The 16,295-nt window shown below is 36.8% G+C and overlaps 1 protein-coding gene across 1 annotated transcript in view; it reads right to left on the bottom strand.

Annotated features, from left to right (window-relative positions):
* The window catches only part of PPP4R2 (protein phosphatase 4 regulatory subunit 2), a 63,126-nt gene that overhangs the window by 16,771 nt on the left and 30,060 nt on the right, over positions 1 to 16,295 (bottom strand). The window contains exon 3 of the mRNA XM_012787414.3: positions 261 to 431. Within this exon, the coding sequence (XP_012642868.2) occupies positions 261 to 431 (171 nt within the window). The remainder of the gene's footprint in view (positions 1 to 260; positions 432 to 16,295) is intronic.

The raw sequence follows: 16,295 nt of genomic DNA, 5'->3' as shown, positions 1-16,295 counted from the left end.
TTCATGCCCATTTAAAATCTAAATGTCACTGACACCAATAAAGGTAGTTCTAGTTTCTTTAAAAGGTGGGTGAGGAGGGACTGTAAATATTTTCAATCCTTCTAAGTAAGCTAAAAATCATTAAGTATTATATGCTACAAGAAACAAAACTTATTTTAATGTATAATCCATTCTCAAACAACCAGACACATTAAAACTTAAGAAAATCTATAAAGTTTTGCTATAAATTAAATCTTTAAAATAGTATTTTAAGTGCATACCCATTAAATCCAGTGACAATTTTCAGTATTCTTTCCTTCATTTCATCAAACGGAATATATTCAACATTAGGGTTGGGAGGACCTCTTGGTTCAGGAGCTGAAGTTCTGAAATCATCCATCACTTTCTCCAGTTTGAAAATAAAATAGCCTTTAAATTGGGACCACTGGATCCTAGAACCAAAAAATTAAAAAAATATATAATACCATGTAGCTTTACAATTCTTGAACACAGAGCACAAATACAGAATATACCACGACACAAAATTAAGTGTGAATAATCAGCAATGAGAAGGTCTTTGTTCAGGAGCAAGCATCGGCATGCCTGGTCAATCTCACAGGCTATAAGCTGGTTCCATCCAACTTCCCCGACCTAAACAAAACCCAAATCTCTGATTAAAACCTTTAAAATGAACCACCTCTGGTTGAAAGCCTATGGTGTGCTAGGTCCCATTCTTAGCATGTTTAAAATAATATTTCTTTTTGACTCTATCCCTCATAACAAATCTAACCAGGGAGGTGCTTGTTAGTGTTCCATTAAGGCAAGTCAGAATGAATCCATCCCTTAACCTCTTAACATCCAAACTGTAATGCTTACATGGATTAATAAAGTTTCTTGTCTTGCATCTGCTAAATAACAGAATAAACTTTAATTTCTCCTTTTTCTTTCTCTTTTAGTGAGTATTTTCAGGTTCTTTTGTCACTTAAGAGGTACATGTTATATGTTTTACCCAACCAGTACTTGTGTAGTGAAAATACACAATTCCCTTATGTTTTATTTTCACATGTCTTCATTAAATTAATATAAACACCTTTCTATCCCTCTTCCCTCACATTTTACCACTAATATAACAGGCAATTTTATAATTTTATCTGTCTGAATGGCCTAGCCTCCAGGAGATATAAGAATCAGGAATGCCAACCATTTCCTCAGGCAGACAGAACCAGCACATCAATCTCTTATGCAGGTGGTGGACTACTTAAAATTACACAAAATAAAGGGAATGCTAATCTGTAAATACCCTTCCATCCCATCCAGCAACCCTTAAGTAGGGCAGCAGTTTTCAAATTGTGGTCTAAGAGGTCAAAGCTATTGTCACAGAGCTGACTTTTTCATTATGTTGACATTTGCACCGAAAGGTACCAAAGCAATGGTGGGTACAACTGATGGCAATTTACCAAGAATCAAGGCAACAGCACCAAACTGTACTGCCAGCAGTAGTGGTCATCACCTTCTTCGTCACCACCCTCTCATAGTTTTACAAAAAAAAAGTCTGTTTCACTTAAAATGTAATAAAGAAAAATTACAAATTTTATTAAGTCTCAATCCTTGAATACACATCTTTTAATAGTCTGTGTCACGAGATGAGAAATATACACAGAAGAACTTAAGAACTTATACTGCTTATCAAAGTGGCATGGAAATCTCTTGAATATTGCTGCCAACTAAACTAGCTGCCATTTTTCACGGAACACCATTTTTATGTGAAAGGGCTGCCACACAAAGAATGCTAACAGACCAGGAAAATGTGGTGGACATGTTCTTGAAAATTAATAAAGTGAGCCTAACATTTCAAAAGAAACAGATGAAAATACTTGTTACCAATGATAAAATGTGAACTTCCAAGCAAAAAACTAAAAGTTTGGAAAATTTTTATTCTTCATCAGGAACTTGGAAGGCTCCTGTTACAATCCCAAGACATTTTGAAAGCAATCTATGTTGATACAAAGAGATACTGTGTGACACCAAAAACACAAGTGACAAATAAACTGGTCTACACAAAACTTGAAAATGTTGTGCATCAAACAACACTATCAATAGAGTGAAAAGACAACCCACGAAATGGGAGAAAATACCTCGAAATTCTTATGTCTGTTAAGTGGTTAATATTAAAAAACTCCTACAACTTAACCAAAAAAGACAACCCAATTAAAAGATGGGCAAAGTACTTGTACATTTCTGCAAAGAAGATATGCAAATGGCCAACAAGCACATGAGAAGATACTCAGATCACTAATCTTAGGAAAATATAAACCAAAACCATAATGAAATAAAACATCGCATCTATTAGGTTGGTTATTATCCAAAAACCAAATAACAAGTATTGGGGTTGGCAAGTATGTAGAGAAACTGAAATCTTGTGCATTGCTGGTGAGACTCTCGCCACAATGGAAAACAGAATGGTTCCTCAAAATCAAACAAACAAACAAAAAAACCACTAAACTTATAATATCCAGCAATTCCATTTCTGGGTAGATCCTCAAAAGAATTCAGAGGAACTCAATCAGACACTTGAACACCAATGTTCATAGCAATATTATTCACAATAGCCAAATGGTAAAAATAACCCCAATTGTCCATCAACAGACGAGGGGATAAAATGTGATATATTACATAAAATAAAATACTGTTCGGCCTTTAAAAGGATGGAAATTCTGACATGCTACCTCATGGATTAACCTTGAAGACAGTGTGCAAAATGTAATAAGCCAGACACAAAAGAATAAATATTGTATGATTCCACTTCTATGAAGTATCTAGAACAGTCAAGTTCAGAGACAGGAGAATGGTATTGTCAGGGGCTGAGCAGATGGAGGTGTGGGGAGTTATTGTTTAATGTGTATGGTTTCAGTCTGGGTAACAAAAAGTTTTGAGAAGGGATAGTAGTGATGGTTGTACAACATTGTGAATGCACTTAACAGCAATGAATTGTATACTTACAATGGTAAAGTTTATGTTATATGTATTTTACAATAAAAAGTTTTTTTTTAATGGGCAAAAAATTTAAATAGGCATACATCAAAGAAGTTACACGAATAGCCAATAAACATGATGTTGCTCACCATTATTATCTATTAGGGAAATGCAAGTCAAAACCACAATGAGACACCAATTTCACACCTACCAGGGTGGCTATAGTCAAAAAGATGGATAAAAAACAAGATGTGGGGATACTGGAAATCTCATATACACGGCCTGTTGGAAGGTAAAATGGTACAGATGCTTTGGAAAATATTTGAGCAGTTCCTCAGCAAGTTAAATGTAGAACTGACAATGTGACCAACAATTCCATCCTATTAAATGAGTGAAGTATATGGTGTCTAAAATTTATTATTATTATTTTTAAAACTGGTCAAGATGATCACTAAAAGCTATTTGCATGATTACTTTTTTCCTACTTTCCCTAGTCTATTTTGGATAGGGAAATTTGAGGTTTAACAAACAGAAGCAGCACACATTATAATTTTTGATATGCCAATATTAATTTCTGGTTAATATACAATTGCCAACAGCTCCTAAAATTTAGCTTTCGATTTTATGAGACTCCCTACATGCACTTAATTAATACCTAAACACACCGGGGAAGTTTATACTGAAATAGGAGTTCCCATACTTTTCATTTCCTTATTTATAGTTTTATTAATAATCACCCACTATTCAGAATGTTCTGAGTTTAGATTTCCGTATGTACAAGGTTTGTTTTTTAACCCCATCTTTCCATTAACCACTTGGCATGACATCCATGAGATCCCAGAAAAGGGCATTAACAAGAATAGCCAGAAATGAAGTGAAGGACTTCAGTTAAGGGAAATTATGGAGTGCTTTGAAGACTCTATGACACTTATTCATGAAACAGGAATTAACCCTTTGCACTCGGATGTCGAGTATGACTCGACACGGTTAGCATCGGTGGCAGCAAGAGAAAAAAGCAAGCAAGTGCAAAGGGTTAAGTCCTATAAACTGAACATGAATTGCCCACACATGGTATTTTAACTTTCAAATGCATCAAGCAGAGTTATTTTAAATTAGATTCAAGAGATGCAATTCAAGTGATACTATACCACATACAGATGGGAAAAAAGCCTCCATAAAATGTGAAAGATACAGCTTTTTGTTGGAATACAGCTATTTGATGAAAACAAAAACAGAAAATGCTTCCCCAAAAGTTATATAATACAGGCACAAAAACAGGCCATGAGCAAATACTAAAAATTTGGCAACAAAAATAATATTCTTAGGAAATGTACTCACTGGATGAATAGAAACTAGGAAAAGAACAATTTTAAAAAGCCCTTGTTTTCAATATCAAAATGAAATTCTAAACATGCTCATGAAATACATTTTCACCTTCGGAATCAACTTCCCCTCGAAATAAAACACATATCCAGAATTCAAATCTTTGCTGAAATTAGCTCAAGAATTTGCTGAAATTCCATTACCCATTAATTTTTTTAAGTAGCCTCATCTCTCTTTACTTCCATTTCTTCACTTTCCCTTCCATTTTTCCCTTTTGCAGTTTTCTCCTTTAGGAAGACATTACAGCTTACAGCTCTAATAAATGTATCCTGCTAAAACTCCACACTGACCTATTCTTTTTTCACCACAGAAACTCTTAAGTCCATATTAAAACATGTTTCCCTCACAATTCTCTAAAGGCTAATGGTATTTTTCAGAGGCTCAAGGACAGAAAATTCATCTTTTCCTTTCCCAACTGGTATTACAACAATTTAATGGCCAGTGACCACGACCTTAACTTGTTGCCTCTTACCACTCCAAATTCTATGAAGATTACTCTATGCAGCCCAATCGCTACTCCGCACAAAATCGTGGGGGAGCTAACATAAGCAAGCACCGGAGAGCTCTACTGCTACTACCACCTACTCCAAGGGCACATCAAACACTGCATGCATCATTTGTAAACATCAAAGAGGAATATGAGAATGAATAAATAAAATCTAATGGAGCTGATCACTCATTAAAGGTGACAGGTTTATGTAACAATCTTCAAAAAGCAGATATTTGAATCAGAAGACTTAATTATATGACTTAGGCAAACAAACAGGTAAATTTAATCTGGATATTAAATAAGTAAAAAATGACAAAAATAAGAACATGTGTATCACTTACAAAAATCATGACATATAAAATACTAATTACTAGTTCAGAAAACCTCTACAAGTGGGGCCCCAAACAAGTGAGGGTTCTTTTTACATTAGCATACCACATCATCCTATATTTTACTGATTAATGGAACATTAAAATACATCAGTGGAACAGAAAAGAGAGCCCAGAAGCAGACCCACATGTACGTGAAAACTGGTATATGGTAAAAGACAAATTACTCACTAGTCATAGTCTCAGAACTATTAGGACTACTCCAAAATTTTACTAGAGTTTAAAAATAGAAGAAATAACATGATTTTTTCCTTTTCTGATTATATTAACAGTACAGTCATTGTGAAAAGTGAGAATACAGATAATTATACACACACTAAGAACCAGGTGAAACTGAAAAAAATGCATATATATAATTAAAAAATTAAAATTACCCATGATCTGCAGTCAGCAATCATTACTAAAGTATTTTTTTCAAACTACATTCTATTCCACTTATCTGACATCTAGTCCAGCGCCCCTTTATCCCCCACCTTATTCACTGCAGATACTTTCACGGGACAGTCTTTGAAACCAAGATTTTTAATTACAACACACATTTGTGACATAATTTAACCACCACCATTTTTTAAAAAATTTAGGTCACTTCTAGCTCATTACAATTAAAAGTAGTCAAGAGTATGAAGTACAGGGGAATGCAAATCAAAACTGCGATGAGATATCACTTATCTCCAGTGAGAATGGCCTTTATCAAAAAGTCCCCAAACAACAAATGCTGGCGTGGATGCGGAGAGAGAGGAACACCCCTACACTGCTGGTGGGACTGCAAACTAGTTCAACCTCTGTGGAAAGTAATACGGAGATACCTCAAAGCGATACAAGTAGATCTACCATTTGACCCAGCAATTCCACTACTAGGCATCTGCCCAAAAGATCAAAAGTCACTTTATGAAAAAGATACCTGCACTCAAATGTTTACAGCAGCACAATTCATAATTGCAAAGTTGTGGAAACAACCCAAGTGCCCATCAATACATGAGTGGATTAATAAAATGTGGTCTATGTATACCATGGAGTACTACTCAGCTGTAAGAAACAATGGTGATCTAGCACCTCTTGTATTTTCCTGGATAGAGCTGGAACCCATTCTACTAAGTGAAGTATCTCAAGAATGGAAAAACAAGCACCACATGTACTCACCAGCAAATTGGTATTAACAGATCAACTCCTAAGTGGACATATAGGAGTAACATTTATCGGGTGTTGGGCAGGTGGGAGGGGGGAGGCGGGGATGGGTATATAGACACACAATGAGTGAGATGTGCAACGTTTGGGGGTGGTCACACTTGAGGCTCTGACTCAAGGGGGGAGGGTGGGCATGAGCAATATACGTAACCTTAACATTTGTAACCCCATAATATGCTGAAATTAAAAAAAAAGTATGAAGTATACACATCAAAACATTGGATTAGATCTTCAGTAACTCCCCAGACACAAAGTACCACTTACTTTATTTATAGTGTCATCAGTATACAGAAATACCTATTTAAATTGGAGTACTGTAATCTTTCAAAAATCCTGTCAACTTGATACAAGTAGTCTGCATTTTCTTCATTGCTAGTAATATTGACTCTTTACCTATGTTTGCTGGCCACAGTGCATTTGTTCCCTGTGTTAGCAGGGCCTTTGCAACCCTTCATCCTGGGTTCTCGACTTTAGCACTGCTGACATTTTGAGCCAGGTAACTCTGTGTCATGGGGCATGCCCTGTGTAACACAGGATATTAACCAGCATCCCGGCGTCAACCCCCTAGAAAGCAGTAGCACACCCATCCACCCCAAGTTGTGACAACCATAAGTGTCTCTAAACATTGCTAAATGTTCCCTGGAAGACAAAAATTGTGCCCAGTTAAGAACCACTGCCCACATCCCCACCCTTTTAAAATTATTTGTCTTTGCTCACTCTTACGTTATCATGGAAAAAGTAAATTACTATGTGACACAAGTATTAATATAAACTTTTGGATTCTCATTTTGTACTGGCTGCTTCAAAGTTAATAAGTATTGTTGACATAAATGTTGAAGTGACACTAAGATATTTCTAATTTTTCCTATTTTGAAATTATCTTTGAAGTGTTACATGTTTTCTTGCTCAGAAGCTCATCTGAAGATGGCATGGTACCTGCTCCACAGCAGTAAAATTCTGACACAAATCCTAAAAAAAAAGTATTTGCCACTGAAAGTGAATTTTTCACGTTAGCGTGCTATCTAATGATGGTTGTACACATAAAAGATCCAATCGGATAGAAAGGAAGCTTCAGAAGGTAACACAAATTTTCAGATAATAGTTCAGCATAAACTTAGGTTTCTTTCTTGGCAACTTATATATCTATGATAAGGATTCTAACGTGCCTAAAGATTCAAATTTCTATCCACCCACCCACCTCTCCCTACCAGCTGAAACAAAAAGTCCAACAGTGAGTGTGTTCTGGTTAATTTGACTTAATTCTTAGCCTTTGAGCCATTACTTCTAGATCCCTAAAATCTATTAATATACCAAAGAAAAATCTATTAATATACCAACATAGACCCTTCCCTTCCCTTCCACATAAGCAGCTGAACCAAGATTTATCTCCTCTAACAAACAGTATGGCCCAGGCTGAAGACAGCCTACACAAAGGACTGCGTTTTTCAATAAGCACTAGCTTAATGGATCTACTTTCTTCCCTGCTACTGGGAAGTCACTCTTCTCTCACCACTTTTGCCACTACTGTTATCACTTCTTCCACAATCCAGTTGATACCAATTCTACTTGGCATTAACAAGGACAGTCCACCCCTTCAATATCACATTTGCCAGAGCCTAGGTCGGCCCTCAGACCCTTTATATTTCATGCTACCAAATCAGTCCACAACATCAAGGTTAACAGCAGTTGGGAGGTCCTAAAGAAATATAAGACTATCCTTCACTAACAGAATTAAGTTTGGAAAACAAGATATACAGATTTTAAACAAGTAGAAAATAAGACATCATAAACTATTAATTGCAGGGATTTAAGTGATGGTACCACAGAACCTCAAAAAAGATCACGATGTAGGTTTAGAGCCCATCAAGGAAAGGCCTCATGACAAAGTCTGGACTTTATGCTGGACCACAACAGGGTAAGAATAGAAAAAGGAAATGTAAAGGGATTGGACTTAAGTAGAGCAAAGAGAAAAGGCTTAGTATCGACAATAACTGAGTTTCTCAAACTCAACACGAGTAACACTTTGGGCCGGAGAGTCCTGAGTTTCGATGGCCTGTCCTGTGCATTGTAGGCTATCTGCCACGTCCCTACCTTCCATGGACTTGGTGCCAGAGGCACCCGACCACTCCAAGTGGGAACAACCAAAATGTCTCCAGACACTGCCAAATGAACTGGGAGGGGGCACGAATTGCCCCTGCTTGAGAATCACTGCAATACACAATCTCTCTTGTTGAGAAGTACACTGGTTCCTGAAAAATAATATGGCTGGAAAATTAGAATTGCAAGATCAAAGTCTCACAAATTTGAGGGATAAAATAGCAGGTGGATATATTAAAAAAAAAAAAGAGGGGAAGAGAAATTCTAAAATGTAGATCATTCAATTAAAAAATAAATAAATACTCATTGGCATTAAAATCTATTTCATGAATCTCTTCCAGTAGTACAGGATAATGTGCTGTGAAGAGCTAACCATATTTTTTTTCTTGGATATGCTCTTCTATGTATTAAGAAAGATGGAGGGGCCAGGAGAGGTGGCTCATGCCTATAATCCTAGCACTTCAGGAGGCTCAGGCAGGAGGATTGCCTCAGGCCAGGAGTTCAAGACCAGCCTGGCAAGAGCAAACTCCCATCTCTCCTAAATATAGAAAAACCAGCTGGCCCTCAAGGTGCATTTCTGTATTCTTAGCTACTTAGGAGGTTGAGGGAGGAGGATCACTTGAGCCCGGGAGTTTATGGTCAGGACACTGCACTCTAGCCCAGGTGACAAAGGTAGACCCTGTCAGGAAGGGAAGGGAGGCTTAAGGCTTAAAATTTCTGTTATTGAGGTATAAAAATGAGTTGGCACACACCCATAGGTGGTGAGAGAACACTGTACACTTTAGTACAAAGGTTTTATCCTAGAGAATCTTGAGTTTGAAGGTGAGACCCAAAGTATTAACAGTGTTTACAACACTGGCTTTTAATATTTTGTTACTTATCTTTTTTGTGTAATTTTATATACTGACTTTTTAAATTATATTTTGAAATACTGCCCAGAGTTATGTGCTACTCTGAAATTACCAATCAAATAGGTACATAATTACTTAGAAACCATTTTTCTATATCACATATTCTCAAGAGAAGAAAAAATAATCATTAAAAGCAAAGTACCTACTGCAAGAACAATTTGTACTTTGGTTCAAGAATTGTCTGAATACATGGAAAAGGAACATATCAAGACTATTATATGGATAACCATTCCTGGGAATCTCCATCTACATATGACAAAACTAAAAAGATACATTGGAAACATTTTTTATTGATACTTAGTAATTGTACATATTTATGGGGTACATGTGTTATTTTGATACATGCATATAAGTGTGTAATGATCAAATCAGGGTACGTAGGATATCCATCCCTCAAACAGTTATTATTTCTTTGTCTTGGAAACATTTCGAATCTTTTCTAGTTATTTTGAAATATACAATAAATCATTAACTGCAGTCACCCTACTATGCTATTGAATACTAGAACTTACTCCTTCTAACTATTTTCGTGCCCATTAACCTATTTCTCTTCATCCTAGGCCCTCCAACCCTTCCCAGACTCTGATAACTATCATGCTACTCTCTACCTAAATAAGATCAACTTTTGTGTTTTTAAACTCCCACATATGGGTGAGAACATGTGATGTTTTTCTTCCAGTGCCTGGCTCATTTAACACAATGATCTCCAGTTCCATCCACGTTGCTGCAAAACACATATTATTCTTTTGATGTCTGAATAGTTATCTACTGTGTATATATACAATATTTTTTCATTCACTGATGGACACTTAGGTTGATTCCGTATCTTGGCTATTATGAACAGTGCTGCAATAACACAGGAGGCGCAGATATCTCTTTGATATCTCCAGGTTATGGACAAGATTATGTTCCTCAGTATGTCTTTATGTCAGATTTGTATGTAATTTGGATCCCTGATGAACAGCGCATATATGGTAGTAATAATAACAATCGTAATTACATGATGGCTCATATGTGATAATCATACAGTACAATACTATAATAATAACAGCCTGTACTGAACAGTAAGTTACAGGAACTGTGCTTTCTTTTAATTCAAACAAACAGAACAAAAACAAAGTCATACACAGGAGGCATTTCAAAAATCAATATTAAAGGTTAACACTCACCTAATGCTGCATCACCATCTTGCTTACTATAAGGGGCATTTTGAGGCAAGGCAGGCTACCATTAATTGGAAGATGATGATGGAGACGGGGAGAGGAGAGTGGGTGCTGGAGAATCAGGATTTGATTCTGTTGCTGGAGGAGGAGGGTTTACCACTGAAGTCCATTTCTTGAAAAGGGTATCTAGGGTTGTCTGCACAGCCTTTTTCTTTTTTTCATCATAAATAGCCTTGTAGCGGCTGACGGTCTCAATAACTCCACAGTAAACCTTTATAAACCGCTCAATGTTAGGAACTTGGTCCTCAAGTTTAGCAAATCTTGCTTCAATGAGACCAAAGGCTTCAGCTAATTCTTTTGTCATAAACTTTCTTGGTTCTAGATCCCCTGATTCTTTATGTTCTTCAGTTTCTATCAGCTGTTTCTCTATCCATCTATGAGACTAGCTGCTAGCATAAAGAAGCTGCCCCAATGAACCACTTATGCCATTCGGGTTTGTTTACATGTGTGGAAGAAACTAGCTCCCAAATTATAAATGTAATTCTTTAATTATAAATTATCCTCATAGAAAGCCTTGGAAGCCCATTCATTCGGAAATATGGAACGCTGTAAATTGGGTTGTCTATAATCTGGGCAATGCCTGTACCTATTTCCTTACTTTTGCATATATACCCAGCAGTGGGAATGCTGGGTCATATGGTAGATATAGTTACAGTTTTCTAAGGAACCTGTATGCTGCTTTCCATAGTGGCTGTACTAATTTATATTCCCACCAGCATTATACTAGAATTCCCCGTTTCCTGCATCCTTGCCATCCCCTGCTATTTCTTGTCTTTTTGATAATAGCCATTTAACTGGGGTGAGATGATATTGCATTGTGGTTCTGATGTGCATTTCCCTGATAATGCTAATGTTTTCATATGCCTGCTGGTTGTTTGTATGTCATCTTCTGAGAAAAATCTGTTCAGATCACTTGCCTATTATTTAATCAGATTTCCTTTTTTTTTTTTTTTTTTTGCTATTAAGTATCACATTCTGGTTATTAAACCCTTCTTAAATAGTTTGTAAATATCTTCCTCCTTCTATAGGCTGTTTCTTCACTCTGTTGATTGACTACTGTGCAGTAGCTTTTTAAGGTTGCTGTAACCCCATTTATCTATTTTTGCTTTTGTTGCCTGTGCTTTTGAGGTTTTACCAAAAAATCTTTGCCCAGGCCAATGTCCAGCAGTGTTTGGAAATATTTTTAAAAACGAACTATAGCTTGCTGCAGTTCCATCTCTCCAAAAATAGTTATTCAAAAAGAAATACTCCTAGTTGTCAAACAAAGCTAGGATTTTTGAAGATGAAGAAATTTGAGAAAATATGCCCAAATCACTGATAGGAATCCTGAGTAATTATAGTCAGGGAGTTTTCTCAACACCTGGAAAATTCGCACAAAAAGCCTCATTCAATGATGAAAGTAAATCAGAAAATTAAATAGTAGAATGAGAGGTCCAAAGTCTAAATGACCAGAGTTTAAAAAATAAATAAAAACATAGAGAATGGAGATGAAATCAATGATTATTTTGAATCAAAAACACTTCCCCTGGCCGGGCGCTGTGGCTCACGCCTGTAATCCTAGCTCTTGGGAGGCCGAGGCGGGCGGATTGCTCAAGGTCAGGAGTTCGAAACCAGCCTGAGCAAGAGCGAGACCCCGTCTCTACTATAAACAGAAAGAAATTAATTGGCCAACTGATATATATATATAAAAAAAAAAAATTAGCCGGGCATAGCGGCGCATGCCTGTAGTCCCAGCTACTCGGGAGGCTGAGGCAGAAGGATCACTCGAGCCCAGGAGTTTGAGGTTGCTGTGAGCTAGGCTGACGCCACGGCACTCACTCTAGCCTGGACAACAAAGTGAGACTCTGTCTCAAAAAAAAAAAAACAAAAACAAAAACAAACAAAAAAAAAAAAAAAAAAAAAAACACTTCCCCAAATGGAAAATAAGAAGCATTAGTAAGGATATGGAGAAACTGGAGCCCTGTGCATTGCTATGGGAATGTAAAATGGTCCAGACAATGTGGAAAACAGTTCTTAAAAAAGTTTAACAGAACTGCCAAGTGGGGCCGGGCGTGGTGGCTCACGCCTGTAATCCTAGCACTTTGGGAGGCCAAGGCGGGCGGATTGCTCAAGGTCAGGAGTTCGAAACCAGCCTGAGCGAGACCCCGTCTCTACCAAAAATAGAAAGAAATTAATTGACCAACTAAAAAAATATATACAAAAAATTGGCCGGGCATGGTGGCGCATGCCTGTAGTCCCAGCTACTCGGGAGGCTGAGGCAGGAGGATCGCCTGAGCCCAGGAGATTGAGGTTGCTGTGAGCGAGGCTGACGCCACGGCACTCACTCTAGCCTGGGCAACAAAGTGAGACTCTGTCTCAAAAAAAAAAAAAAAAAAAAAAAAAGAACTGCCATGTGATCCAGCAATTCCACTTCTAGGTATATACAAAAAGTGAAAGCAGAGACTCAAATAGACATTTGCACACGAATGTTCACAGAAGCACTACAGCCGAAAACAATCCTAATATCCTATATCCTAATATCCACCAACAGGTGAACACTGAAAACATTATATACACTTCTCTACAAAGGGCACAGCAATTTTTTTTTAAAAAGCATTATGCTAAGTGAAATAAGCCACACACAAAAGAACAAATATTGCACAGTATATGAGGTATCTAAAATCAGTCAAACTCGAAGACACAGAGAATAGGCAGGGACTGAGAGGAAGAATGGCAAATTATTGTTTGATGGGTACAGAATTTCTGTTTGGGATGATTCAAAAGTTCTGGACATGAGCAGTGATAATGGTTACACAACATTGCAAATATACATAATGCCACTGAACAGTACATACGTAATGGCTTTAAAAAATATTAAATTTCATGTTATGCATATTTTGTCTCAATCAATCAACCGACAAATTCCCAGAATTAAACGATACTAGTTTTCAAATTGAGAAAGCTGGCAAGAATTACTGAGAGTGGCCAGCACATGGGTTAACAGACCCACAGCAAAGCACATCATAGCAGTAAAACTGCATAATTCTGAAATTAAAGAGAAGATTCTACAAAATTGCAGGGATATAAATCGGATCACAAAGCCTTAACCACTGTCATGAAAAAGCAATGAAAAATTCCTTCAAATTTCTTTCTTTTTTTTTTTGAGACAGGGTCTCGCTCTGTCACACCAGCTAGAGTGCAGTGACATCATCAAAGCTTACTGTAACATCAAACTCCTGAGCTCAAGTGATCCTCTCCATTTAGCCTCCTTGAGTGCTAGAATTACAGGCGCAAGCCAGCATGCCCAGCCAAATTTCTAAAAGACTATTATTTTCAACCTATATACCCAAGCTACCAATTAACTAAGTGGGCAGAATAAACACATTTTCAAACACGGAAATTACAAAAAATAGTAGTTGCTATTGTGCCTTCTCTCATGTCACCACAACAATGACTTAAACCACAAAGAGCATGATATGGTATCTAGAAAGCTGAGGATCCAACACAAAAAAGCAAATTTCAGGATATGATGAAGGGAGACCTTTCATCATCATAACATGGTAGGATTTCCATCTTCACCATAAAATGTTAAGATTAAGGCAGGTCTGGAGAGCAACCAGTCTAGAGCGGAGCAGTTAAGCAGGCTCCACAAGAGATTTTTTAAAACATAAAACTGATGTTAAACAACTAAAATTTGGGGCTGAATTAGTCATATATATGTAGAAAATTAAAAGAAAGCTGAGTGCAGTGCCTCATGCCTGTAATCTCAGCACTCTGGGAGGCCAAGATAGGAGGATCACTTGAGGCCAGGAGTTGGAGATCAGTCTGATCAATATAGCCAGGATCCTGTCTCTACAAAAAAAATTTTTTTAAAAATTTAAATTAAATGAAAAAATAGCACTCACAAAGGCAATGTATAAATTGAATGCCAATTTGATCAAAATTTCAATATAACTGCAGAAAATGGGCATGGAAGTAGGAAGTATGTATGTATGTATGTATGTATGTATGTATGTATGTATGTATGTATGGAGAAGGAGCAGGTAAATTAAATCTTCACTTTCATTAGTAAAAAATCAGAAATTCCAAAGAAAAACCAAGGTGAAAAAGTAACATTGTAAGAATTACCTTAGAAATGGGAAGGTAAACCCAAAAGAAACTAAATGATTTTAAAGTGGCTGTATGAGCAGGAAACACAGGAAAGCACACAGCAGGAGGCTTTTCTGCAACCTCTGCTGTATTAATGATTAGTGCATCAAACCATGTGCATGTAACTTTCATAAAAATAAAAATTAAGTGATAAGAAATATATTTTAAAAGAGTCAGGTGGTATTCCGGAGTTTAGAAGTATGGTTGGGGGTTCAAATCTTAGTTTAGCCACTTTTTCATTTGTATAGCCTAAAGCAGATAACTCTAGCCTCTCTGTTTCTCCCATCTGTGAACTGGGAAAAACAATATGCTTCTATTGCTGTAAGCTTCTATTGCTTAACACCAGTGTAAGCAGAATGCTTAGCAAAGTGGCTGACATCTAGTATGCACTCAATGGTTATTCTTCCTCAAATTCAAGACAGGGAGAATATCTTGAGTAATACAGTGGAAATATGCAGAGAGCTTTGGGAATGAATGACCGCAGTGTCCTGAGATGGCATTAGTAAGGTCTGGAACAGAGAGAGACTTCTGTTAGACCATAGTAAGATGCTTGGGCTTATACTGCACTGTCCCATGACAAATAACACTTGAGGCAGTCTCTCTGGCCTGGAAATACCTCAAGAGGCACTTTATTCCTTTTTTATTAGACAGAGGAGAAAATTCTCTACCCAATATTGCTTCTCCACCCATTCCCAAAATTGCCTATTTCCTTGAAAAAAAAAAAAGGAAATATTTCAACAGAAAAGAATTAGAGAATAGGAAAAAAGCCTATATATTACTTAGTGTTGTCAAACCTTAGCTAGTTATATTTTTATAGTTCTTAAAATAGCCAGAAGACATTTACTTATTAATATATTTTGCTTATTCCAAAAATTCTCTGACTCCACCACTGGAAATCAATTTCTAATCCATTGATTCTACCCACCTTTTTACTGTCCCTCATGCCTTTGATACTCTCTGCCCCTTCATTATCTGGTTTAAATTGTAATAATAATTATAATCACTCCCTAGCATATAGTTGATTCTCTAGCCCAAATCTGTCTCAACTATATTAAAAAAAAAAAGAAAAGAAAATCAACTTCACTGGTTAAATGCAATCCCCACCAAATCTGTACCTATACACATGGAGATGAAAATAAGATTAGAGAAAAATACACAACCATGCTGGCTGGTCGTAAGTACACTATTACAGCTGCTGTAATGTTGACAATATAAAACTTTCCTAGTCTATTCAACACTCAGACTCTTCCAGCTAACTACTCCAGCTAACTATTTCTTACTATCTCTCTCCTCAACCCTTCATTTCCCCCTTTCTCTTACATACTCACTTCCTGTTTCACTTATAAAACTGAAGCAATTGGGAGAGAATTAATTAAGTCCCATCACAGTTACCTACTTACTAGCATGCCTGTGTACATGCCCTGAATTTCCACCTGCTATTATAGATGAACTATCCATGCTCTCATCTATTTACATACCAGATTCTCCATTTGATCACCTACTCAAGAGCAACACTTGAAAAACTCTCCCTTTTCTC

This window comes from Microcebus murinus, chromosome 28 (assembly GCF_040939455.1).
Source record: "Microcebus murinus isolate Inina chromosome 28, M.murinus_Inina_mat1.0, whole genome shotgun sequence".
NCBI lineage: Eukaryota > Metazoa > Chordata > Mammalia > Primates > Cheirogaleidae > Microcebus > Microcebus murinus.
This window is presented reverse-complemented; position numbering and strand designations above follow the sequence as displayed.